The sequence below is a fragment of the Drosophila erecta genome, unplaced genomic scaffold (assembly GCF_003286155.1).
Source record: "Drosophila erecta strain 14021-0224.00,06,07 unplaced genomic scaffold, DereRS2 tig00000000-arrow-pilon, whole genome shotgun sequence".
Taxonomy (NCBI): Eukaryota; Metazoa; Arthropoda; class Insecta; order Diptera; family Drosophilidae; genus Drosophila; species Drosophila erecta.
In genome coordinates, this window is record NW_020825194.1 from 17380231 (window position 1) to 17406720 (window position 26490).

A 26490-nucleotide genomic window follows, 5' to 3' on the forward strand; every position below is an offset into this window, starting at 1 on the left:
AAGACTGATTTACTCAAACATTAGTGAAATTAAGGGAATCCTTTGATACAAAAATACCTTCGAACTTTCGTATCAACAGATGAAATATAATTAAGGAATAAACACAACATTATTTAGTATATGCCAGTAAATTCGATTGCTATCGGTAACGTTTATTTGCAGTGCCAACTATCGGTAACGTTCAATTGCAGGAATACGAGCAACATTTGATTGGAATTGCTATTTAAATTTCCCAGTTCTCCGCCGCCTAATCCTCGTCGGAGTTATCACCCGTAGTGGAATTTACGAGTCGAATCATCATCCGCGAGCTTTTCGTTTTGTCGGTCCCGGTACGCCAGTTCATCCAGATAATGGCTGGACTTGCTCTCTGGTGGACACCAAGTTCTCCGTTCAGATTGGACTGTGTGCAGAGATCGAACCACCAGCCACCGCCGTAATCCTCGGCACAGGTGTAACCTGCTGATTTCGCGGCGCTCCTGCGCCGATCGTAGGTGCTAAAATCCATCCGATTGTTCTGCTCCAGAGCATCCGGCAGCGAACCACGAAATTCGCCATCCACCGAGAGCTGATAGTTGTAACTCTCACTGTCCAGCCAGAAGAGTGGATACTCCGCCCAATCCAGCGGTGCCCCCTCCTCCTGCAGCTCCACTCTCAGTTCATGATCGTCGCGGTAGAGAATCTTGTGCGTGAACTCGTTGCCAAACCAGAAATCTCGGGACAAATTACCGAAACCCGCGCGATACTCATCCCAGCTGCGATTAAAGTTCTCGGGTGGATTAGGATCGAAGGAGCCACCTCTACTCTGAATCACTGTCCAGGCGGGTCCGTCGGTGGCAAAGGCGCAATAGCGCTCGTGCAAATCACGCTGGACTTCATTGCGCTCCGGAACCAGAAACCTATAGACGCCATCCACCCGGACATCTGTATCCAGTTCATGGCAATCCGATTTGGCGGGCTGGTAAAAATCTGGAAAGTATCACCGGGTGAGTCGATGGACTTGAAGATTGTTAGAAGTTAGGAGATTAAGTATATCAACTTGCCCACTTTTGGCTCGTCCTTATCTTTAGAAAGCTCCTTTAGCGAGGTCTGGTTTAGGAAAGGTTCATGGCACACTTTAATGGGACATTCATTTAGTTCCAGCAATTTCGTAGACATTTTATCTTCCTGGTTCAGTCGCTCCAGCAACATATCTAGACGTTTAGATAGCTCCGCTAAGGGAGGAGCTTCTTCTTTGGAGGAGAATGTTTCTGGTGAATGCACATCTGCATAGGAGAGAAGCACCACCTTGCTGAGCACGCGATGCAGATTGATCTGCAAGCCCCTTAGCTTGAGTGCCTGTGCATCCAAAGTCTTTCTAATCAAGACTAGCTCCTCCAGGGATTTTAAGCCTATATCAGACTTCCTATTCCGATTTAGAGAGTAAGTGCTTCCCAGAAATACAGAGCTCCAGGCAAGCAGAAAGAGCAACGAAACCTTCTTTAAAGGGTGTCAGTATCCTTAAAGCCTTATCCGCAGTCTGCCCTTACCATCATTCCAATTCCGAATTCAATCGCCAACTGGTGAAGTCAGCTTGAAACTTTTCCAAACACATGCTGGCCAGATTCCGCCATCTGGTGATGGTCCCAATAGATCGCTTCTGTCGCTCCATGTGTCATTTTTAAGAATATATAATTCTGTATTTTGCGGTCCTTAGTTAATCTTCACATTTCTGTTGTATTTCTTTTCAAGTTTTAACGAATTAAACTGGATTCTAGCTTTGCGGTGAAACATACGCAGTATATAGTAAAAACGAAATTAGAGTAAACATTTTCACGGACATAGCCGCAATAGGTTTGCTTATGGTTTTTGTTTTGCTTTTTTTATGGTATTAATTGCTACAATTAGCCACTAACGTTTAAGGTAGAAATGAAAACGCCTAAGTAACTAAAATACATATACATACATTTATCGTTCGATCGGATCGCTTTTCACATGCCGCCTTTCGAATTCCTCTCTATACATTTACAGTTGATAAACTTTTTAAAATATAATATATAGAAATACGGCCCCAAAGCCGTCTGATTACTTGCTGGGCTAAAGGCTAATGGTTAAGCTTGATCAATTTACAGATAGACGCTTTGTTTAGCTTAGTTGTTATATCGTTTGTGTGCAGGTGCGAATACATTTCAAATCTTCTGCTAACTGCTCTCTTGGCATTTACACGTTTATGTATGCATATGTTATATTTAAATGTGTTTGTATATATATATTTAGATTAGCTTAATATTTTATCATTAGAGCACTTCGGCTTGAAGCCCAAGTGGGTTTGTTGTTTCTAGTGTTCCTACTTAACCGCTGACCAGTGCTCGAACCGAACACATCCACCACGACTACGCGGTTGGTGGGTGCGTTCGATGACTTCTTGATCGTTGGTTAGTGTACAATTATCAGTAACTGCTTAGCTCTATGCGTTTAGCTTGTATTTACATTATTTCAAGATTTTCGCTTCTGCTTCGTTTGTTGTGAACTTGTATTTTGCTTAACTGCGTTTTTTGTGGGTTCGTAGAACTAAATAACTTAAACGATTGCTTAGAGTACGCAATGCTGTTGTGAGTGCAAACCAAACCGTTTAAAACAAATTAAAATTCTTGCTCTGCTCCGGCTGATTTGTGGTGTGTGTGTGTGTGTGTGTGTTGTGGCTTTAAAATTGACAAATCGTTTAAAAGACTTAAATAAGAAAAACGAAAATTATTTGCTTTGGATTTTGGTCTTAGATGCGTCTGCTGCGAACACCCTCGGTCCGGGTCTTCCACTCCGGATCGTTGGGGTCGTCGTCCTCGAAGGGATCATCACCTATATCCTCCTCTAACGCCTCAGGATCACCTAGATAGGCATCGATCGCCGAGTCGTATAGATCCTGCTCGACGTCTGGGGTCGACGGCTCCTCATCGTCCAGCGGCGCCAGATGATGCTTGGGATAGTCGTCATCCTCATCTTCTAGCAGCATTTCCTCCTCTTCCGGCTCAGAAATTCCACCTTCATTTGCCGCATCTGTTTCGTTCAGCTTCGCTGCCGCAGGATGACCATTAAGCTGGCCACTTAGCTGACCATTTGGCTTAATCTTGCACTTGCTGCTGCGCCGACTACTGCTGCCTCCTGTGGAAGTGTTCCCATCGCAGTTCGAGGATATCGACTTGCTCTTGGCCCGCTTTAAAACGGTCATTGATCTGGGCGTCGCATATGTCTCAGCCAACAATCGCTGGTAGACCTCGTCGGAGAGCGGAAAGTTCAAGGGCTCAAAGGGAGATGGCATCACAGTGTAAGACTATACATAAAGGGAAAAGGTTTCAATTAGACAGCTATTTCATACAATCATTATTTAAACAGCAAGTTTGAAATCAAAATTCGACTGGCAAAAGAAATAGGCAAAGCGGATTATATGGTAATGAATTTATTGTACATTAGTTGTTCAACAAATGTGAATCTTTGGCTTAACCCAACCTTCGACTTACCTCCCGCAGATCGGGCGTGGTGCTGCGCCGTTCTAGCTGATCCTTAAGCTTGCTAGACGTAGTCCGACGACGAGCTTGGCGTGCCTGTCCGCCCGCCAGCAGCTCACCGCTTTCGTTGAAACCGTCCAGTGGGTGGGCCAGCGGCGAAGGAATGCTTTCGTTGTCGTGACCAATGCCGCCCACATGAGGAGCTGGTGAGGCGGGATCTGGGGTGTTGGCGCCACTAGATTCGGCGCGACTATCGATGCGCCTATTTGCACGGGATCGGGTGCTCCAGGGGAACTTAAGGAAAGTCTCGAAGCGGCGTCGCTCCTCGAGAAGAGCTCGCTGATGTCGCATAATAAACGCTTCATCCGAGAGATCCTCCTCGACATGCGCCTCCTCCTCGCTCTCACGGGATTCCAGCTGTAGCTGCACCAGCTGCCCATTAGCTTTGGTGACCTCGTTGGCTTGGGTTTCAAGCTTGGGTCGCTTAGGCAGTGGTTGTTCTGATGCTGGTTGAGCAATTTTGTCTTGCTTTTCGGCAGTTTTATCATCCGGATTCTTTCCCAAGTTTCCGTTGAGCTTGGGTTTGACCACTTTTTCCTTTTGCTCGTCTTCTTTTGATTGCGTATCGTGATCCTCTGCAGCCTTAAGTTCATCCTTTTTGGCGTTGCCATTCACCAGTCCATTTTTATTATTATTGTTTGTATTATTATTGTTATTGTGCTTGACTGCTTGCTTCTCCTTTAAACCATTAACCTTTGGAGGCTGCAGGGCCGGCTGCTCTTGATCTAGTGATGGTGGCTGTGGTTCGGGTAGCTCGTCTGACTTGGATGCGAGACAGCCATTGCTCAGCTGGCGCTCCGCTGACTCATCCGACGAATGTTTTCCGTTATCATTATCACTGTCTACGATGCGCCACCTGAAAATAGAGATAGGATGGGTTGTTTAAATATATATATATATATATATCGTTGGCTTCTACATATAGTTAAAATAGGGATAAATCCTTTACCAGAGTAAGATGCTGGCAAAACTGCATACTTACTTGGGTATGGGTATTTCCTTGTAGGGAATAATTTCCATTTTCGACTGGGCTAGCATACTGTAGGGTATAACGATATTATTGATGTCGTAGATGGGACGAACGCGACGCTCAGAGGTTCTGCAAGGAGGAAAATATATATTCAACGATCTTTCTTATAATAAAAATGATCAACTAAACAAACGCGAATCCCTGAGATCAGTCAGTGAATCCGAAACCTACCTCTCATTTTTATGACTGTGGGAGGGCGAGGAGTTGCGACGACTCCTGCTCTGCTCCCCCCACTGATCCCCGTAGCCGTTGAGATGGTGGTTGATGTTGGTGCCGTGTTGATTCTGCTGCTGTGTGGAATTGCTGCTGCTGCTGTTGGTTGCGGATTTACGTGACTTCTTAGCGCCGCTGAGTGCCGAGATCGAGGTTGAGGAGGGACTGTGGTGGCGTGGTCGTTGGCGTTGGCGAGAGTCTGGCCACAGCGAGCTGGAACTGCTCGCTCCAGTTGGGTGTTGTGGTTGCCGCTTGCCCTTGGCTGCTGCTGATGTAGCGTTAGATCCGTGAATTGGATGCGGAACAGGGACGAAACGGAGACAAGAACGGAATGGCAAAATAAAACAATTGGTGGAGTTTTTTCGTTGTTGTTGGTGGTGGTGTTGATGGTGTTGTGGAATTTCGTGTTTTGGTTGATCGATGTAAAGAAAAAGAAGAAGAGATGCAAAAGATTGTTGTTGTTTTATGTTAATAACAATTATCGAATATCGTCATGTTTACAATAATTTACTGTTGGCCACAAGTGGCGTTGTAGTAGGCGTAGTAGAAGAAGAAGTAGTAGCAGTACCAGTACCGTTTCCGCTATCCCCTCCCCCGACGCCACCGCTTCCGTTTCCGCCTGCTCCTCCTCCTCCTGCAGCAGCCGCCTTAGCTCCGCTGCCAGCCTCCTTATTTGAGTTGTTGTTGCGCTCCTTGCGTCGTATATAACGCCGCTTCACCGCATCGCCCGACCGCCGGCTGCCACCTTGTCCGCCGGCACCGCCCGAGGCTAGCGTCTCGCGCTCCGCCTTCCACATGGCCTTAACAATGGCCTTGGGTTGGCTGCGCATGACGCGGTACTGCCAGTCCGGCTGGCGGGCAACGGCCTCCAAGTGAACAGACTGACTGACATCTAAGAAACAGAATAATGAGGAAAGGGAAAATGTTTAAACACAATTTTCCATTTTAGATTTCAGCATCCGACTATTTCTTTTCATTTTGGAATATAAAGTATTTTTTAAAGAACTATTTTCAGCTGGTTGAAGTAGTTAAATCGCTCGAGTACGAATAGTTTAACGTTTTGGTGTAGAACATGCATTTTGTTTGCATACATTGATTCGACTTGTAAAATAATTTGAAAGTATTGCATTTCATAGTGTTACTTTTTAATCAATTCATTTGAAATCTCACGTGTAGAATAATGTTAATCAATCACAGATAATAAGAAATACTCAAGGATGAAAACCAAATGGGCCCACTCAGTGTAACCTCCCACTCACCGCTGGCGAAGCTGAGCACTGGATGGTAGCCAGCATCGAGCAGTGCCACCCGGTTTTGCGGCATCATCGTTTCGACCAGATCCCTGGGCGCTGTGGGGTCTGTCCGACCCGTGCACAGGGTGCATGGCACCTGCGGCCACTGGCAGCCACACTTAATGTTGCTTGGCCGTGCGGCTTTCTTGGAAATCGTGTGCATGTTCGTGGTTTGGAAGAGCTTGCGCTTGCGGAACTCGGACAGCACCAATGGCCGGGCCCGACTGCAGAGGTAGTCAGATCCGGGCTCCTCCTTAATGCCATTTGCCGGCGGTGGAAGCGACGGCGAGGTTTTAGCTGTGGACTCCAGCTGCACCTCGCCCTTGGACTGAGTTAGATCCAAGTATAGGTCGCTGTGCTGACGGATCTTCATCTCCAAGTCGGTCAGTTGGGAACAGAGCCAGGACCAGCGCAGGGCTATACCTGCCCGATCTCTCGAGTATCGCCAAACAGCGCGGCGAGTGCTGAAAAGAATCAAAATTCAAGCGAATTAGGAATCAGAAATAAAAAAAAAGGTATAAGAAATATATAATCATTGAATAAACAAATTTATCAATAATGTAATGATTTACTTGTGGAAAGCACGTATTGTTTGTGTGTAGCTACGATAATTAAATAATTACAATATTTCAATTGCTAAGGACGACCAAAAATCATGTTTAAAATGCCTGTCAAAGCAAAAAATAATTTTAAAAGAGAACTACCGAGCCAACATTTATCGGATAAATTCTAGATCAAAAGAATGATCTTAAAAAGCTGACAGCAGCTGAAAACTCCACAAAAAAGAAGGAAGAAAGTTTGCTCGTTAAATATTCTATATTACCTAAGTATGTACATATGTAATACGGAGTACTCACATTGGTAGCGAGAGCTGCTGGGTGTTGTTATAGGTTACCATCTCGTCAGCGGATTCTCCACCAGAACTGGACTCCGTGGCGTCCGAATCGATGGCATTCTGTACTTCTCGAAGCTCCGTGTGCAGTAAGCCAGACACATGAGTGAGTTCATTAGTCACATAGGTGTCGTAGACGGGCACGATATCGTCCGCCCGTGGTGTATTTAAACTCGTTGCAGGTCCCGTCGTGCCTGCATTCAGTCCAGATGTTCCCACTCCCGACGCAGATGTGGCTGTTGCCCCTGTTGCCATCGAAGCATCCAGTTGATTCTTTCGCGGACGTTTCACCGGCAGCGCTGAGCTGTTGTACCAGCTAGAGGATGGCGCCAGAGTAGCGGAGCTTCCACTGGCTGAGTGGCAGATTTGCTGATGCTTGGCCGCCGTCGCAATATGCCGGATCACATTGCTCATCTGGCTAGCGGGCAGCGGATGCTTGTTCTGCTCCTCCCAGAAGGATGAGCTCGGACGCCCCGAGACAATCGATAGGACAGTTGCCTCCTGCTCGTTCAGTGTGGAACTTCTCGCTGGAACTTGCGCCTTATGAGAACTGCGGGCAGACCACTCCATGATGCCGGCCACCTCCTCGCTGGTGTGGCGGCACATCGCCCGCGCCTGGAGCTTGCGCATCCTGCGTAGCAAGAACTCGATCCGGCGCGAGATGACGTGCTGCTGCTCCTCCAACTCAGCATGACTCTCCTGCCAGGGCCGCTGCTCCTGCTTAATAATCACATTCGGCTGGGAAACATTGCCTCCGCTGGCGAGGATGCTGCCACTACAACTGGGCTTCACGTCCGGCAGATCGACCACATTTTCAGGGGCCGCGGGCGGCAATGGTGCTACCGGTGCTGCCTCTTCCCAAACTTCGTCGAAAAAGTCGCAAATGGTATCCGGATTAACATGGCCCCCGTCGAATGTTTTAAGCGCTTTAAGCACCTCCTCGATATCCTGATCCTCTAGAACAGCACCAGCTGCTCCATCTTTAAGAAAATTTATAGAACTGGAGGTGCTTTGTGGCGTCATCTGTTGAATTGGCTGCTGCTGTATTCGCGCCGACTGTGGAGAATCAAGATGGGCACTTGGTGGCGCCTGTGGCCTTGTGGGCGTGTTTGGCGTCTCGTTTGGCGTCACGGGTACCGGAACAGAAGATGGTGCCACATGCTCGTCGGGCATTCCAGTGGCATTCCCATCTAGCTGGCTGAGACGCTCTGAAATAGTAGGCAAAGGAAATTTTGAGTTAAGACTATTCATTTGGAGTGATTCCTTGGACCAACCTTCTATATTATCTGTTTCTATCTTAGGCAGCTCGTCCACTGAAGATAAGGGTAATCCGCTACCAGAGCTCGCAGAACATGTGGCCACTGCCAGTACCGATGTAGGCGGAACCGGCTCTTTCCCCAGGCTCACATCGGGTAGGGTTTTTCTCAGGCAAATCTCTGCGGATATGGTCTCTTCAAAGTTGATGGTTAAATCCGCCAGCAGCTGGGCGGTGGAATTGTCGTTGGGCGTGGAGCTGTTGCCGGCGGAGGTACTGTTGCTGCTGCTGTTGTTGTTGTTGTGCTCCACAGCAGAGGTAGAGGCTACCGCTGCATCCGTCGAGGGATTTGGTGAACTGTTGCTGTGTGGGGTTGGGGCGGTGCTCAGCCCCATTTGTTCATTGTTGGCTTTTACGCTGACAGATTTTCGCTTGTTATTGATTGCTGGCGAGGATCGCTGTTGTTGTAGTTGCGGGGAAGCGGTCACTGAGGCCGCTGCCGCCGAAGAGCGGGTAACCCGCGTGGTGGCTGTGGCCGGCGTGGGCGTTGCCGGCTTCTTGACCAAGCCAACTGCACCTCCAACTCCTCCGCTTTCCGAGGAGCTGCGGGCCGAGGGCGAGGCGGTGCTGGTTAGCTTCTCCTTAGGACTTAGTGGCTCGGCTGTGAGCGCTGGGGCCATCGTTCTGATGCTACTGCGTTGGCCGGCTGCTGCGGCATTTGGTTCGCTCGACTTTTAAGGCTTCTCGATGCTAATCCTGTCGAGAATTTTTCAAATACGGGCTATTATTTCGGCAATTCAACGCTCGGAAGGCAAAATAAAGGCATACTATTTTATTTCCGATGCCCTGTTAGACTACTCCGTTATCATGTAAAGAAGCTATGATATTTGTGTATTTATTTTTTTTTATCTCGTTTCAATTGCCCGCCTCCCTAAGATTTCAAAATTTGGAATGGTTTTTTGTCTTTTCCGGCGTGTTATGTACATATGCTACATATACGTACACGCACTAACACACACACACACAGGCCGTGCTGGCTAACAAGAGAGCCCATGGGAGCGAGAGAGAGGTCAGAACGCGCGCTATTGCACACCATGATGCGCAATAAAAAAAACTGTATAGAACACACACACACACGAACTGACAGACTACTTTACATACTGACGAAATCATTGCGGTTGCTTTCGAAAATCGCAGTTTTCCAAGATCTTACATCTTCTGCTGGCGGGAAACTACCGCCCAGGCCCCCATGTTTTTATGTAATTCCGTTTATTGAGTTTTTCCACTACAATTGGTCAAAGCAAACGGAAACTCGCGCCTTTACACACACACACACACAAGCACACATGCAAGCACACGTACACGTGCAACTGTATGCTCCACTATATTCAGTTATTTACACAATCGCATTAACTGTATTCCACATGTCTCGATCAATTCTGATCTATAAATCGGTTAAATGTGCTTTGTGCTCTATTTTTTTGCTCAGACTCCAGCGAAAAAGCAGTGGAAAAAGGTTTTCAGCGCGAAAGTACTCGTACTCACTAACACAGGCAAACATGCCCACACCGACAGCAGGCAGGCAGCACGCAAGAATTTGTAAATTGCTTAAAATTAAGTAGTATTTTTTTTCGTTATACGCACAATTCGGCCGTTCCGAAAAAATGCCCGTCGCACAATTGGCAAATAATCTTTGTGCACACTATGGCGTGACTCGCACTGTTGGGAATTACGGTTACGGTTCTCGCTTCACGGACTTTTTTCCTCATTTATTTTTTTCATCGCTTAGGCTGCCCTGCTACGCTTTTGGCAAAACGACGTGTATCGAAGCTGTACTCGTTTCTGTGCCAGACCAAAGTGCGCTGCCGCCCAGCCGGTTGTCTCGCTCTCGCACGTGCGCCGTCTATGGCGGTGGCTCGGCGCAGGGCCATGTGTGCGAGCGAGATGACCGGTGCCTTTAGCAGGGAGCTGCTAAACTATCGACTGTGATAGCGATATATCGAGTAGATAACTCAGTAGCTTCTGGAGTGGTGGGTATTTTGACTATCGATTAAAGGTTTAGTTATACCCTTTACTCGTGGAGTAAAAGGGTATACTAGGTTCGTTGAAAAGTATGTAAGATGGAAACGTTTCCGACCATGTAAAATATATATATATTCTTGATCAGGATCAATAGCCGAGTCGATCTGGCCATGCCCGTCTTTCCGTCCGTATAAACGCCTCGATCACAGGAACTACAAAAGCTAGAAAGTTGAGATTAAGCATGCAGCTTCCAGAGGCATAGACGCATCGCAAGTTTATTTCCAAATTTCCCACTGTAACGCCCACAAACCGCACAAATCTATCACGGCCACACTTTTGATAAATGCCATATTTTTTCGTTTTTGAATGTCATGTAAATTTTTATAGATTTGTCAAAAAACTTATTGCCACGCCTACTCCAACGCCCAAAAACCGCCCAAAAATGTCACGCCCTTACACTGTTGAAAAATGTGTTTTTATTTTCATTTTTGACATATCTCGTAAATTTCTATTATTATTATTATTATTTTATGATTTTTTCTACCGATATTCCAGAAAATTTGAAAATTTCTCGTTTGAACTTCCACTAGGTGAGTAACGGGTATCTGATAGTCGGGGAACTCGACTATAGCATTCTACCTTGTTTTCTTTATAAATATAAATTATTTATTATTTTTCTTGTGCTATGCTGAATTTTGCGAGACGTAAAATTTCTAATTTCAACACTATCGAGTATTATCGAGCTAGTCGATAACGATGCAGCTCTTTCCTGGAGCCCTGGTATTTTATTTTGATTTTGTTTCGCGAATACATGGATGTCTTTTAAAATAAATATTTATGGCGAACGAGCTAACAATTTGCGTTTAACGTTTTATAGCGAAGGAAGTGAACGTATAGCCATCGATTTCCTGGGCTGGCGAAAATTCCGCTTTGGAGATCTTAGAGCTGGGACTTCCTTTGGTCTGCAGCCAGTGTTTCCTTCAAATTAGTGGGCGAGGGTTAAAAGATTGAATTGATGGAGAGCGGTGGTACCTACATTTCGTTTAGCTCCGCTAGAGGAGCCTCCAGTTGCCCCTTGACGGTCTCATCCCGGGTATTCATGCACCAGCCCCTAACTCCAAGTCTTTTGGCCTCCTGCTCCGTGTACTAAGCCAAAAATGTACATAGGTTAATTGTTGATTCCACGCCATTACGTATATAAGCCTCCAAGTACCTACCTTGCGGAAGAACACACCTGCAAGAGTTAATAAGCTGTTTAGTTAGTCGGATTATAGGAACCCAAGTATAGTATACCTTGCACTCGTCCAAAAACCTCGAAATTGCAGGCGAACAGCTGCTTGGCAACTCCTGATCCTGCCATTTCGTTGTTGCGATCGGAGTTTCGATGCTCTTCCGTGCTAACAGCACTTAAATTTCCGCACAGAGCTAGCAAAAGCGAAGTTGTGACAACCAAAATAAAGTTATTATCAAATAGTGTCATAGTTTCCGAAGCCAGGGCGCCAACACACAACCAGGGCCGTTCAGTAGAAAATACCAAGATATCAGTACTTACCGAGTACACACATCACTTGTGAACATCGATCTATCGCAGATGCTCAGCTCATCTCCAGCTCAAGTTTACCGTTTCTTTTCAAGGCAGGACGCGCTTGCCAAAATTTGCAAAAATTTAGGTAAACTAATTAAAACCTTAGTAATATACGAGTAACTATACTCTTCTTTTATAAATTAGTTGCGCTAATTGAACTGCTTAGCTGGCAAAATGACGGGCGCAAAGAAAAGGCCTGGATCACCGATAGCGGACGCGGTTCATTCAAAAGCGCCAATATCAGGTACAGTCGCTCTAGAAAAGAGCAGTCAGATCCAAAATATGCGAGAAAATGACCATTCGGAAAAATCAAACGAAAAACCCTCAATAAAAAGCGCTCCGCAAGTGGCTTCTGAAGTTGAGACATCAAAAACTGAAGCGCAAATACCTCAGGCTACGGAAAAGACCCAGAAAGTCCAAACTTCCGCTGCCACCGAAGAGACTTCCAAAACAAATATCAAAAAGTCTCCCGAATACGGCGAAGAATTATGGGCAGATATCCAGAAGCTGTCGCCCCATATGGGAATAATACTTCAAGGCTTTATAAAGCAGTACAACGACTCGCTCATGAATATCAAGAAGAAAGACTTGGTTGTAAGCAAGAAAATGAGAGCCATCGTCATGGACTCGCTGAAGAAAAAAGCGGAAAATATCACCCTTAAAGGACAGTAAGACCTCGCAACTCTAGTACAGTTCCTACCTGTAGTGCGCTCATTCTTTCAGGTTGTCACATATGGAGATGCAGCTGACCCAAGTGAAGAAAGATCTTCTTAAGCAGCAGGAGAAGTACGCAGAGAACGCGCAGAAGTACATGGAAATCAACAAAAAGTATGTCCATTGCGAGAAATACTACGACACAGAGCTGGAAATCATTAAAGCGTGTATGGAGAAGAGAAATTCAGAGCTCAAAGACGCACAATCCCGAATTGCCCTACAGGGGCGAGAGGTAAGGGCTTTATGGGTTAGATGAAACTAATCGTCACTTATAACTAATATGTGTATCTCGTGTTGCAGCTGAATAATATGCAACAAACGAATCGCCAGTTAGCTGGGACATGCACTGCTTATAAGACGGATTTGGAACAGGCAGAAGTGGCAAACTCTAAGATTCAACAGGAACTTGCAGGATTCAAGCAGATGTACGAAGCCTTAACCGTGCAATTTGAAGATATTTCTGCACAAAAAGAAAATTGCGAGGTGGGTTACACGGGTTTACTTATAGGATTACTAACATTATTTCCTCCACAGGCAAACATCTTACAATTAAGCACCGACTTAAATGCAAAGATTCTTGCCTGCACCGAGCTTGCAGAGCGCATTGAGCAGATGCCAATAGAAGCCAACAAAGTTTTGTCGAAACTGCAAAGTGATTTAGAAGCCAGTGAATTACGATTTGTGGAGCAGCAACGATTGACTGACCAAACCACGAAGGAACTTGAACTTCTTCGGAATCAAATAAACACGTCTAAAACTCTCATTGAGGAAAAGGAAAGTCGACATGTTTCCCTGAGTAATGAACTGACTCAAATGACGGAGAGGTTGAACGAACTAGTCGATATAAACGAAAGTTATCTCAATGAACTGACTGAATCGAAGCTAAAGCACTCTCAGGAAATTAAAGAGCAAGCTGAGGCCTACGAGGTAGGTTCAAAACCCATTAAACTGATCTTTTTTTTCGTGTCTGGACTAATAATTCATATTGACAGATTGTTGTTCACGAGTTGAAAGGGCTGTTGGACAAAGCGTCAGTGGATTTTACACAGCTTAAGAGCAACAGTGAGGAACAACACAATGAAGCCTTTCGACAGGTCTCCCAGCTCCAGGAAAAACTTAGTGAAATGGTGTCCCACCGGAGCAATCAGGAGGAACTAATAAAGCGTCTTGGTAATGAACTTAATGAAAAAACCCTCGGCTTCGAAAAAGAACTTAAAAGACAACAGGAGCAGCTGGCTAATCAAATGCAGATAAAGGCAACTGAAGTTGAGCGCGAAAATATGCGCAGTGCTGCTGAAATAAAAAAACTCAAATCTGAACTCGAGGAAAGAAATATAGCTTTTAAGGCTCAGCAGGAGAAATTGGAAGATTTGATAAGAGATCATGATAGGCTAAACAACACTGTTACCAATCTTCAGGCTAAAAAGAAGGAAATGGCGAATGAATTATCCAGAGCCAAAGTGCAATTTAGCCAGGAATTAACGTCCCAGAAAGATAACCTTATGGTAAGACTTAAGTATTCTCGTTCCTTGGTTTGTATTCTACAAAATAATATATTTTTCCTATACAGAAAAAGGTATCCGAATTGGAGCTAGAAATTCAAAGAAAGGAAACTGAAATTATTGAACTCGAGCGCGGAAAGAACGTAAGTCTACTAGACTGTATATATTTTTTATCTTACTTCATATATGTATTTGAATATGCCCAACAGAATGAAATGGCCGTGCTTCAATTTAAAATGAAACGCATTAATAGCGTAATCGACCAACCAGTAACCATGATTAAGCAGCTCATGGATTCCCAAGGGCAGACCAAAACTCAAAGCATCCAGAATAAGGTGCAACCGAATGCAGCAGACGTATTGCCAAGCGCTGCCAAAAAGCGTAATGCTCGCCGTCAAAAATTTACCACATATGCGTCAGACTTTGATAGCGGAGATGACATGCCAGTGAGTATTCGTTATTTCGTTAATTAGTCACCGTTAAATCATTGAACCTTTTGTTACAGATCTTAAGCGAACATTTAAGCGGCAAACGTCTTAAATTATCTGCGTCCGTCAAGCCACGAAATGGAGTGGATGTGTTCGACAGGTTGAAGACTTCTAAATAACTAATACGTACTAATAACTAATAAGTACTACGAACGTACAGAAAACTTTATCATTTCTTTACTCTTCGTCATAAGTAAAATGGAAGAATATTGAGTTTAGAAATGAATTCAGATCATTCGATATCATTTCCACATCTGTATTTCTTTAAAAACTTGAACTGGACAAGTTGTTTTTAAGAACATGATTTATGTTATTTAATTTGTATCTTATTCTTACATTTAAACTCATACCATGAAGTATCTTATCCAAATTATCAATCGATTTATTCAATCGATTTGGTTATAGTTTTCGCAATAAAAACAATTTAATCAGTAACACATTTTTGTCCTTACTTTGAAGGACTCTAAACAAATTTTGAAAGCATACCAAAAGTAAAAACGGGTAAAAACAAAACGTAAAATGATCGTTACTAAACTATGTTTCGATGATATTTATCAGGTGGTCCACATCAGCAGCATCTACGACTCCGTTCGCTTGCATGCCAGATTCCTCCATTGCCTTCCTGGTGCCACTTCCCATGGCTATCAGCTTGCGATCCTTCAGCGAAACGTTGTAATTCCCAAAGAACTCCAAGGATATCCAGATATTTGTTCGTTTTTGAATATATCTTGTAAATTTTTATAGATTTGTCAAACTTTTTGCCACGCCCACTCCAACGCCCACACACTGTTGAAAAATGTGTTTTTATTTTCATTTTTGAAAATACATATCGTAAATTTCTATAGATTATTTTATGATTTTTTCTACCGATATTCCAGAAAATTTTAAAATTTCTCGTTTGAACTTCCACGAGGTGAGTAACGGGTATATGATAGTCGGGGTACTCGACTATAGAATTCTACCTTGTTTTCTTTATAATTATAAATAATTTATTATTTTTATGCTAAATTTTGCGAGACGTAACATTTTTAATTTCCACACTATCGATAACACACTATCAAGTAAGTCGATAATTATGAAGCTCTCGCTGCAGCCCTGGTATTTTATTTTGATTTTGTTTCGCGAATACATGGATGTCTTTTAAAATAAATATTTATGGCGAACGAGCTAACAATTTGCGTTTAACGTTTTATAGCGAAGGAAGTGAACGTATAGCCCTCGATTTCCTGGGCTGGCGAAAATTCCGCTTTGGAGATCTTAGAGCTGGGACTTCCTTTGGTCTGCAGCCAGTGTTTCCTTCAAATTAGTGGGCGAAGGTCAAAAGATTGAATTGATGGAGACCGGTGGTAACTACATTTCGTTTAGCTCCGCTAGAGGAGCCTCCAGTAGCCCCTTGACGGTCTCATCCCAGGTATTCATGCACCAGCCAGTCATAGCACCAGCACCAGACTGGTCATAGTTTCCGAAGCCAGGGCGCGAACACACAACCAGGGCCGTTCAGTAGATATTAGTATTTAGCGAGTACACACACCACTTGTGAACATCGATATATCGCAGATGCTCAGCTCATCTCCAGCTCAAGTTTACCGTTTCTTTTTAACGCAGGACGCGCTTGCCAAAATTTGCAAAAATATAGGTAAACTAATTAAAACCTTAGTAACATACGAGTAACTATACTCTTCTTTTATAAATTAGTTGCGCTAATTGAACTGCTTAGCTGACAAAATGACGGGCGCAAATAAAAGGCCTGGATCACCGATAGCGGACGCGGTTCATTCAAAAGCGCCAAAATCAGATACAGTCGCTCTAGAAAAGAGCAGTCAGATCCAAAATATGCGAGAAAATGACCATTCGGAAAAATCAAACGAAAAACCCTCAATAAAAAGCGCTCCGCAAGTGGCTTCTGAAGTTGAGACATCAAAAACTGAAGCGCAAATACCTCAGGCTACGGAAAAGACCCAGAAAGTCCAAACTTCCGCTGCCACCGAAGAGACTTCCAAAACAAATATCAAAAAGTCTCCCGAATACGGCGAAGAATTATGGGCAGATATCCAGAAGCTGTCGCCCCATACGGGAATAATACTTCAAGGCTTTATAAAGCAGTACAACGACTCGCTCATGAATATCAAGAAGAAAGACTTGGTTGTAAGCAAGAAAATGAGAGCCATCGTCATGGACTCGCTGAAGAAAAAAGCGGAAAATATCACCCTTAAAGGACAGTAAGACCTCGCAACTCTAGTACAGTTCCTACCTGTAGTGCGCTCATTCTTTCAGGTTGTCACATATGGAGATGCGGCTGATCCAAGTGAAGAAATATTTTCTTAAGCAGCAGGAGGAGCAAGCAGAGGCGTACATGGAAATCAACAAAAAGTATATCCATTGCGAGAAATACTACGACAAAGAGCTGGAAATCATTAAAGCGTGTATGGAGAAGAGAAATTCAGAGCTCAAAGACGCACAATCCCGAATTGCCGTACAGGGGCGAGAGGTAAGGGCTTTATGGGTTAGATGAAACTAATCGTCACTAATAACTAATATGTGTATCTCGTGTTGCAGCTGAATAATATGCAGCAAACGAATCGCAAGTTAGCTGGGACTTGCACTGCTTATAAGACGGATTTGGAACAGGCAGAAGTGGCAAACTCTAAGATTCAACAGGAACTTGCAGGATTCAAGCAGATGTACGAAGCCTTAACCGTGCAATTTGAAGATATTTCTGCACAAAAAGAAAATTTCGAGGTGGGTTACACGGGTTTACTTATAGGATTACTAACATTATTTTCTCCACAGGCAAACATCTTACAACTAAGCACCGACTTAAATGCAATGATTCTTGCCTGCACCGAGCTTGCAGAGCGCATTGAGCAGATGCCAATAGAAGCCAACAAAGTTTTGTCGAAACTGCAAAGTGATTTAGAAGCCAGTGAATTACGATTTGTGGAGCAGCAACGATTGACTGACCAAACCACGAAGGAACTTGAACTTCTTCGGAATCAAATAAACACGTCTAAAACTCTCATTGAGGAAAAGGAAAGTCGACATGTTTCCCTGAGTAATGAACTGACTCAAATGACGGAGAGGTTGAACGAACTAGTCGATATAAACGAAAGTTATCTCAATGAACTGACTGAATCGAAGCTAAAGCACTCTCAGGAAATTAAAGAGCAAGCTGAGGCCTACGAGGTAGGTTCAAAACCCATTAAACTGATCTTTTTTTTCGTGTCTGGACTAATAATTCATATTGACAGATTGTTGTTCACGAGTTGAAAGGGCTGTTGGACAAAGCGTCAGTGGATTTTACACAGCTTAAGAGCAACAGTGAGGAACAACACAATGAAGCCTTTCGACAGGTCTCCCAGCTCCAGGAAAAACTTAGTGAAATGGTGTCCCACCGGAGCAATCAGGAGGAACTAATAAAGCGTCTTGGTAATGAACTTAATGAAAAAACCCTCGGCTTCGAAAAAGAACTTAAAAGACAACAGGAGCAGCTGGCTAATCAAATGCAGATAAAGGCAACTGAAGTTGAGCGCGAAAATATGCGCAGTGCTGCTGAAATAAAAAAACTCAAATCTGAACTCGAGGAAAGAAATATAGCTTTTAAGGCTCAGCAGGAGAAATTGGAAGATTTGATAAGAGATCATGATAGGCTAAACAACACTGTTACCAATCTTCAGGCTAAAAAGAAGGAAATGGCGAATGAATTATCCAGAGCCAAAGTGCAATTTAGCCAGGAATTAACGTCCCAGAAAGATAACCTTATGGTAAGACTTAAGTATTCTCGTTCCTTGTTTTGTATTCTACAAAATAATATATTTTTCCTATACAGAAAAAGGTATCCGAATTGGAGCTAGAAATTCAAAGAAAGGAAACTGAAATTATTGAACTCGAGCGCGGAAAGAACGTAAGTCTACTAGACTGAATATATTTTTTATCCTACTTCATATATGTATTTGAATATGCCCAACAGAATGAAATGGCCGTGCTTCAATTTAAAATGAAACGCATTAATAGCGTAATCGACCAACCAGTAACCATGATTAAGCAGCTCATGGATTCCCAAGGGCAGACCAAAACTCAAAGCATCCAGAATAAGGTGCAACCGAATGCAGCAGACGTATTGCCAAGCGCTGCCAAAAAGCGTAATGCTCGCCGTCAAAAATTTACCACATATGCGTCAGACTTTGATAGCGGAGATGACATGCCAGTGAGTATTCGTTATTTCGTTAATTAGTCACCGTTAAATCATTGAACCTTTTGTTACAGATCTTAAGCGAACATTTAAGCGGCAAACGTCTTAAATTATCTGCGTCCGTCAAGCCACGAAATGGAGTGGATGTGTTCGACAGGTTGAAGACTTCTAAATAACTAATACGTACTAATAACTAATAAGTACTACGAACGTACAGAAAACATTATCATTTCTTTACTCTTCGTCATAAGTAAAATGGAAGAATATTGAGTTTAGAAATGAATTCAGATCATTCGATATCATTTCCACATCTGTATTTCTTTAAAAACTTGAACTGGACAAGTTGTTTTTAAGAACATGATTTATGTTATTTAATTTGTATCTTATTCTTACATTTAAACTCATACCATGAAGTATCTTATCCAAATTATCAATCGATTTATTCAATCGATTTGGTTATAGTTTTCGCAATAAAAACAATTTAATCAGTAACACATTTTTGTCCTTACTTTGAAGGACTCTAATCAAATTTTGAAAGCATACCAAAAGTAAAAACGGGTAAAAACAAAACGTAAAATGATCGTTACTAAACTAAGTTTTGATGATATTTATCAGGTGGTCCACATCAGCAGCATCTACGACTCCGTTCGCTTGCATGCCAGATTCCTCCATTGCCTTCCTGGTGCCACTTCCCACGGCTATCAGCTTGCGATCCTTCAGCGAAACGTTGTAATTCCCAAAGAACTCCAAGGAACTGCGGACACTGGAGGGTCCAAAGAACACAATCGTTTCCATTCGCTTGAACTTGAGGGCGTGCCGCATCTGATTGACGAAATCCGGATGAGACCGACTCTCGTACACTTCGCAGGCGTCCACCCGGAATCCCTGGGCGACCAAACGGAGACGCAGCGTCTGACCCACGCCATTGCCACAGGGCATAAGTAGCGGAAGATCCCTCTTGGGCCCAAAGGTCTCCACGATCAGATCGCACAGATTATTCGCATTCACGGCGTGGTCGCCCAGGGTCGAAAGATTCTGGAATGTAAGCCAAGCGGCGCTGTGAGTGTTCTTTCCCAAGGAGTAATTGTGCAACGCCCGCCAGCAACTTGGAAGTGGCGTCTTTCCCAGTGCCTCGTTCACAGCCTGGACACAGCGAGGGGACGCAAAGATAATGCCGGCGTACTTGTGAGGCTCAAGCAGCTTGGCCTGCAATTGCTTAAGGTTCTTGAACACGAAGTGCGATGGAGTAATAAAGATGGGATCCAGATTATGGCTGCGCAAGGCCGAACCATAGTAATCATCGGAGGACGGAACTTTTAGCAGAATAACCGGTCGCTTGTTGCGATCTCCCATGGTTCTAACTAAATTTTGCTGGATTTAAGAAACGAATGGACAATTTGATATCTGTGTTTTGCGTTTGATTTATAGATTGTTCGAATAGTAACGGAATAGAATAGATAATGTCTGAGAATTATTGCCGCGCCTATCGAGAGTCGGGCTTCAAAAAACTGTTCTTCAAATTTAAGCCAACCAGAAAATCAAACCAAACACGAGTGCAGCTACCAAAGTTCCAGTTGCACTTTGAAAAAATTTGTCAATACTTTCGGGAATGTTATCACAAGCATTTGAAGCGCAATCATTTATAATTTTGTACATTTATATGGAAAACAGGTGAGTGTACGACAATAACCAAGCAATAGTAAAAGTAGAAAGTACAACAATTAAATATAAATCCGTTTAGACAGCTCCCATCTGGAGAATGGGTGTAAATAGCTTGTAGGCTTTCTCGATAAACTGCACGGCAGATAGCATCTCGGAAAAGAATGTGCTGACCCGGGCTTTAGATTCCTCCGCTTCTGATTTGCCACTTAGAACGGCGGCGAAGCGGTGGCTAAGTCCCTGGAGGTGTCCATTGAACTGCTGGCAGAGATTAACGACGCCGTCCACTTCGTTGGCGGTGCTATGATGTGGCTTCACTAGCAACAGCTCGGCGATCTTGTGCAGCTTACACATCTGGAGGGCGCAGGCTTCGCTCAGGGCGTGGATGCTTTTCGCATAAGCTTGCTCCAGATCGGCGGCAGTGGCATCCTCCGAAGTCAACCAGCTGAGCGACTGCGTCCAGTGTCTGCACAAAAGAATTGGACTTACTGAGTTCAAATACTTTCAATTGCGGTCTACTCACTTGGCTATGTCGTCAAACTGAATGCCCAGCTCTGCATCCTTGATCGTGGCAGCCAGCCGCTCGCTCAGCTCTTCCGCCTCGTAGTCACCTTCACTCTCCACTTCCAGATCCTCCAGTTCGAGGAGTTCCTTCACCTCGTTTATCGTTTCCTGCAATTCGGCGAGGGCTTTACCACTGACGGCATCGAGAAGGGTGTCCAGCTTGAGACGCGACTCCTTGGAGAGGATCTCCAGGGCCTCGAAATGCACCAGGCCACAGTAATGCTCGAAGAGGACTTCGAATTGCAGCTGGGCCTTCTGCCTTTCCAGCTGCAGCTGCTGCAGAGATTGCTCCATTTGGTCGGCATCCTTCTTCGCCTCCAACAATACGGCACTCAAATTGGGCGAGTTGGTCTCCAGGCCAAGCAGCTTCCTCTTGTTCATCAGCTTGGGATCGTTGTCCTGCAGAATGGTCATGGTCTTCTTGCCAATGCCTTCGAGTGTATCTAGTCCAGTGTTGAGGACCTTGGAGCCCAGACTGGTGACAAAATCCAAGCGAGAAGGGGCCGCGGATTCGTTTTTATCGTCAACATCTTCCTCTGGACTTTTAGCCCTATCCTGTGGCGGCTCCTTAGCAGCCTTTTCTGCCTTTTCAGCTACATTGATGCGCGCCAGTTCCTCGGGATCGGGCACTCCGATGATCTGATTAAGGCCCTGGTTGACTTGGGTGGTTATCGTGCCCAATCCCTCCGTGGCGGTGCTCAGCACGGAACTAAGTTTTCCGCCCCACAAACCCCAGGACGAGGATGAGGCGGGTACTGCTGCTGGAGCAGAAACTCTTTCCAGCTTTTCCTGATTTTCCACCGCGCCTTTTGCGTCGTTTCTGCTCGAGCTTTCTGCTTTCTCCTCTGGCTGTGGCTCCTTCTCCACATGAACGAACTTGTCCTCGTCGTCGCCCCAGTCGTCCCAGTTGTCGTCCTCGTCACTTTGGGCCCAGTCGTTACCGCCGTCCTCTTCATTTTTTGGATTTTTCGCCATTATTTGTTTATTTGTGCTCCACGTAGATTTTTAGGATTTGAGCGAGATCTGCCAACTCACTGCAGACTTAACAGCTGTTACTTACCAGGCTGCCAACTCGCTGCACTCTCTTGTTTGGCGCGCATATTTGAATGTTAACTGATTTAGGTTTGTTTTCGAACTTAATGAATTCAAGTAATTAATCTTAGTTATAAATTCGTAATTGTGAATGCCATATGAATATATTTGAACACCTCGGAGTATAATTATGATATAAATCGAAAAAAGCATTGTCAGAATAAATGCGAGATATATTTACCCTCGAATAAAATCTTGCTTCAAATCAAATTAATAAGCATCTTAAGGATCTAAAAGCGTCTATGGGAGTCTAGAAAAGTCTTGGAGTCTCGGAAGGAGGAGGAGTATATATTATTCCTTATTTAATACTGCATTGCTATTTTTTTAACAGAATCGCCAGAGTTCTGCTTAATTTGAAAGTGATTTTGGCGAACTTGCTGGCTTGCCAACATTGTGCCAATTCTAACTGGGCTCATAAATTAGAAAATCACACATGCACGCCTGCAAATGCTCGTTCATCAGCCCAAAAACCGAAAAGTTTTGCTAGCTAAGCTTACCAGCATATAAATTTGACAGCCACGCTGGAGCAGCGCAAAATTAACAAGCCAACACCACTTTCACACACACACACCCACCTTTTCCATAAACAAGGAATTTTCATAAACTTGCAGCACAATTTTAGGCAGCCGCTGCCACAGACTTTCCCCGAATGAAGCAACCACACGAATATTTCGTCAAGCGGGCAAATTTATCTTACGCAAAAACGGCAAGAAAACTGGGTTAGCTCTATCTCCATCTCCATCTCTCCGGTGATATGAGTAATTTTTTAATTAAAATCCTAAAAGAAGGTAGTAAGGTTCCCTGCCGCACAAGCCAAAACCGCTAAAATGTCAGTTAAGAACTAAGACACCTTTCCCAGCCAACTTGCCTTAAAGCGGCGCACCCAGACCGCCTTTCTTGGGACTAGTAATTGCATGTTCTGTGTCTGGTCTGGCCAAAAATTAAATGTAAATTTGCCAGCAGATAGGCGAACATGTGCGGGAGTGGAGACAAATGTGTATTGTCAGTTGTCTGGATCAGAGGGTAGAGTAAAATTCAAATAAATAAACATATTTCCATAATTTTACGAGCACACTTTTAGATGCATTAGGTGGTGTTCGTTACACCACTCTAAACTAAAAACTATATGTACCCACACCACATGGAGCTTTGCACCTGGCCTTTGATCCTGCCCTTGGCAACATCCTTTTGGTTAAATCATTTACCCTACGTGACGTACAAAAAGAATGTTTGGCAAGCCGTGCTGTAAACCAAAATACACCCATACAATGTATTGGCAACACAGAATTAAACTAGAAAATTGGTTTAAACCATGGGCAAACAAGAATGGGCAGAAAAGTGGGCCAGGTTGTCTGGAGCCCCCGCAGTTGACGAAATTGATGGGCCACACTCACATCATCGTTGGCTGCCAGGCGACATCTTCGCCATGGAACTAATATCTGGAGAGGAGCTACTATGTTGTGGCTCCCACATCCCCATCCACTACTTCCCAGGACAACAATGTTATTGATACCTCCGCCGGAGCCCCGGACAAACAAGAGAACCCTTTCGGCAAGTTCCCTCGAGCATATTGTCTCAGTGTCTACGCCTCAGTGTCTCTTCAAATTTATTTCCATCGACTTGATGTCGCTTTGTGAGGAGCTGTGCCGATGACAATAAACCAAACTTCCAGATGTTTATTAACATGTTTCTCTGTCAATATATCTATGAATACACGCACATGTGCACGTATCTACACTCGTATCTCCAATGCCAAATTGACGATGCTGATGAGGCTGCTGAGGCTGCTGAAGGGGCGGGCTGGTGATGGAATCCGGACCCGTACCCGGAACACATATCTCTGCCCTACAAGTATCGCTTTACGAGTGGAAAAATTCCTTTAGGCCAAAGTGTGCATTAAGAAGATTGTTTTACTATTGTTGTAAGACACCCAAAACGTACACATTTATCTATACTTATAAATACGAAGACCCCACGCAGATACTTTAACTACATGAACACTGAATGCGCTGGGAGAAATGAATGCGTTGCATGAGTGAAAAGTACCTTTAGAGTGTTTTTATCCTCGACACCTAAATTTAATTGCAGCTTCATTTGTTATAAATTACTACTTTTTATTAAAATCACCGAAACAAACACGGCTTTATTGTTTTTGCAGTGTACTCGCACGAAACTTGCCCACAGGCGAATGCTTCTTGTTCGCTCGTCTTTCGTCCTTCGTCCTACGTCCTTCGACCTGCTTCCTGCCACTTTTCCCATTTTCTCCTTTGGCATCTAGAACAGCTTCCTTGCCGTTGTCATTCCACTCAACAAAAGGATTCAAATTTCATTAAATCTCATACAAAAGTATCAAAATGCCATTGTTGTCATGGCACTCACACTCATACCCTCACACACTTCGACTGCATTTGCCAGGACCTTCACGCACACATTTCAGGCACTGGGAACATGGAAGGCTTGACGTCTTTGGCTTTCACTTTGGGCCTTTCATTCGATTTACGTTTGAAGTTACCCCATATGTGCCCATGTGCCCATGTGCCACATGGGGCAGGGACGCACTGCCTGCCGAGGAGGCGTGTCCTGATCGCTATCTGCTGTAATGGAAAACTTAATAGACAGTCGTCGAAAATAAACTGCCAGAGGACTTTACAGACCAAAACGTTAATCGCAGCAATTGCACTCGCAATTGATAGCCAAGCCTTGTTTAGATAATCCCCACAAAATCAGGCACCATTGCCAATACAGCGATGTATGATCTGCGCAAATTGGGTTGTGGGAAATCACACCTGCCGAAAGGTATTAATATGTGTTTACTGGGGCACTAAGCTCCTTACTTTCAGTCGACTCGGTTCCAGTTTGTGGAAATAGTGGTTAAGTGAATTACGAACGTCAGGGCAATTCAAAGGTCGCAATTAAGTTGCCCAAGACCTTTCATCTTTGAAACACCTACTAGCTAGGTGCTACTAAGAGTATTAAATCCTCATACTATTCGATATATATATCAGGAAAATTGTTTTATTAAAACATCAGTCTGCTAAGCAACACGCGCATCATTTGGAAAGCCAAAACACCAACAGCCGCAGAAATGCGACATGCCTCCTTATCGTTAGAACTTTTTTGGCTAAAGGAAACTTTTCAAATTGCTTTCGCATTAAAAATCACTAAAATGCGTTTCCGCTCCACTGCAACCAGGTCGTTATGTCGCACACTGTACGTGCACATTGTGTGTTGTCTCACTTCAAGTGTCATTAAGTTTTCGGCGATCGCCCATGTCCTTGATATTGGGTTTCCTTCGGTTCTCGTCAACTCATCAGCGTTGAGCTCACAAAAGTTCAACTGACCTCCGCTCCCGCCCCCAGTGACTGCTTGTGTGGACGTGGCAGTTCGGTTTAAACATTTATATGTGTTCATGTGTCGAGTGAGGAAGTAGCCACAAGATGATAGTCGAAACTTGGCCACAATAAAATTGCTGTAAACAATGTGGGCGAACCGAACATATTTTCATAAGCCCTCGTCCTTTGACCTCGAATAAAACCGCACATCATTGGGCAGTTCTGCCGGAGCTAAGACCAGATAACTGACCACTGAAATATCACACATACGCCAAGTGAGCCAATCAGACAGAGGCAATTTATATTCTATGGCTTGGAAGATATCCCTTTACATATGAATAAATTACAATTTCAGCCTTAGTCACTGAGTTAAAGTCACTGAGTTAAGGTCAATATATAGTTCTTTGGTTTTGGAAGTTTTTTAATTGTAACTATCAAGCTTTACCACACACTTAAAATGACTTCTTTCTTCCCCCTCTTGAATTGTTCTCCAATATTTCGTCGGATAATCATTACTGCCTGGAATCGCATAAGAAATCACGTACCACGCGGTTTGCAAATGTCAACGAGAAGAACAGAATGATGCCACGCATGCCACTAATGAGGCTCGTTAGCGTGGTCATCCAACGGGCTCCCCTCTGGACCCACAAGCCCTTAATCCTTCCACTTCCACTTCCACTTCCACTGCCACCATCCATATTCACATCCATGTCCACCCACGTGGGCTCATTGGGCGGGTAATGTATGCAACAAGCCGAATTGTACAAAGTACGAGTAGCAGGCAAATCGATAAAGTAATTTGGCCATAGCCACCCAAACCAACCCGACTTCCCCTTCCCCATCTCGCGAACATTTGGCCACATAATTTTGTTTGGCGGAGCAGCACGTAGCCGATGACTGAGTGACTGGGAAGACTGGGTAGCCCGGGGACCAGCTCCTGCTCCGGATTCGTACGCGTACTCGTACTCGGATTCCGATTCCGATTCCGATTCGGATTCTGTTTCGGATTCGGATGGGTTCGCCTAATTGCAGCACCATCTTGCGGTTATGCGTTCTACGTGCGTTTGTCGCACGTCTGGCTAATTAAAATTGCATTTTTCGTACGCTCCGAGCGGGTTATTG

The 26490-nt window shown here is 44.3% G+C and overlaps 8 protein-coding genes across 21 annotated transcripts; 2 read left to right on the forward strand and 6 right to left on the reverse strand.

Annotated features, from left to right (window-relative positions):
* Positions 1–239: 239 nt before the first annotated feature.
* LOC6553107 (techylectin-5A) lies at positions 240–1485 on the reverse strand (the record flags this gene model as incomplete). The annotated part of the gene is made up of 2 exons (XM_026976296.1): positions 240–966; positions 1041–1485. Coding segments are annotated over 2 exons (1164 nt in total), but the record flags the coding sequence as incomplete, so codon positions are not given.
* Positions 1486–1649: 164 nt separating this feature from the next.
* LOC6553106 lies at positions 1650–10163 on the reverse strand. Of its 14 annotated transcripts, none has more exons than XM_015154313.2 (9): positions 9771–10163; positions 8241–8977; positions 6932–8174; positions 6042–6538; positions 5351–5674; positions 4741–5050; positions 4522–4638; positions 3492–4395; positions 1650–3304 (listed from the first exon to the last, which is right to left on the reverse strand). In XM_015154313.2, exons 2-9 carry the CDS (start codon positions 8899–8901, stop codon positions 2750–2752), a joined length of 4611 nt encoding a protein of 1536 aa, XP_015009799.1. In that variant the 5' UTR covers positions 8902–8977; positions 9771–10163; the 3' UTR covers positions 1650–2749. The 14 variants fall into 14 exon arrangements, with proteins under 14 accessions (XP_015009799.1, XP_015009798.1, XP_015009806.1 ...); XM_015154312.2 differs by having other exon boundaries at positions 4741–5047; positions 9767–10163; XM_015154320.2 differs by having other exon boundaries at positions 5294–5674; positions 9767–10163.
* A 790-nt stretch (positions 10164–10953) lies between these two features.
* LOC6553105 (acylphosphatase-2) lies at positions 10954–11784 on the reverse strand. Its single transcript, XM_001980064.3, has 4 exons — positions 11537–11784; positions 11461–11477; positions 11280–11389; positions 10954–11221 (listed from the first exon to the last, which is right to left on the reverse strand). Exons 1-4 carry the CDS (start codon positions 11721–11723, stop codon positions 11107–11109), a joined length of 429 nt encoding a protein of 142 aa, XP_001980100.2. The 5' UTR covers positions 11724–11784; the 3' UTR covers positions 10954–11106.
* Positions 11785–11828: 44 nt separating this feature from the next.
* LOC6553104 (putative leucine-rich repeat-containing protein DDB_G0290503) lies at positions 11829–14823 on the forward strand. The gene is made up of 9 exons (XM_026983747.1): positions 11829–11913; positions 11973–12496; positions 12552–12774; positions 12843–13025; positions 13077–13469; positions 13535–14047; positions 14113–14187; positions 14254–14490; positions 14550–14823. Exons 2-9 carry the CDS (start codon positions 12003–12005, stop codon positions 14649–14651), a joined length of 2220 nt encoding a protein of 739 aa, XP_026839548.1. The 5' UTR covers positions 11829–11913; positions 11973–12002; the 3' UTR covers positions 14652–14823.
* Positions 14824–15498: 675 nt separating this feature from the next.
* Positions 15499–16005, reverse strand: LOC26526099 (acylphosphatase-2). The gene is made up of 2 exons (XM_015154956.2): positions 15887–16005; positions 15499–15828 (listed from the first exon to the last, which is right to left on the reverse strand). The coding sequence occupies exons 1-2, from the start codon at positions 15964–15966 to the stop codon at positions 15714–15716; spliced, it is 195 nt and encodes a 64-aa protein (XP_015010442.1). The 5' UTR covers positions 15967–16005; the 3' UTR covers positions 15499–15713.
* LOC6553103 (putative leucine-rich repeat-containing protein DDB_G0290503) lies at positions 15983–19069 on the forward strand. Its single transcript, XM_001980062.2, has 9 exons — positions 15983–16168; positions 16228–16751; positions 16807–17020; positions 17089–17271; positions 17323–17715; positions 17781–18293; positions 18359–18433; positions 18500–18736; positions 18796–19069. The coding sequence occupies exons 2-9, from the start codon at positions 16258–16260 to the stop codon at positions 18895–18897; spliced, it is 2211 nt and encodes a 736-aa protein (XP_001980098.1). The 5' UTR covers positions 15983–16168; positions 16228–16257; the 3' UTR covers positions 18898–19069.
* Positions 19070–19135: 66 nt separating this feature from the next.
* On the reverse strand, positions 19136–20239 carry LOC6553102 (uroporphyrinogen-III synthase). Its single transcript, XM_001980061.3, has one exon. It carries the CDS (start codon positions 20072–20074, stop codon positions 19313–19315), a length of 762 nt encoding a protein of 253 aa, XP_001980097.1. The 5' UTR covers positions 20075–20239; the 3' UTR covers positions 19136–19312.
* A 91-nt stretch (positions 20240–20330) lies between these two features.
* Positions 20331–21989, reverse strand: LOC6553101 (protein FAM114A2). Its single transcript, XM_001980060.3, has 2 exons — positions 20904–21989; positions 20331–20846 (listed from the first exon to the last, which is right to left on the reverse strand). Exons 1-2 carry the CDS (start codon positions 21917–21919, stop codon positions 20459–20461), a joined length of 1404 nt encoding a protein of 467 aa, XP_001980096.1. The 5' UTR covers positions 21920–21989; the 3' UTR covers positions 20331–20458.
* Between the last annotated feature and the right edge of the window lie 4501 nt (positions 21990–26490).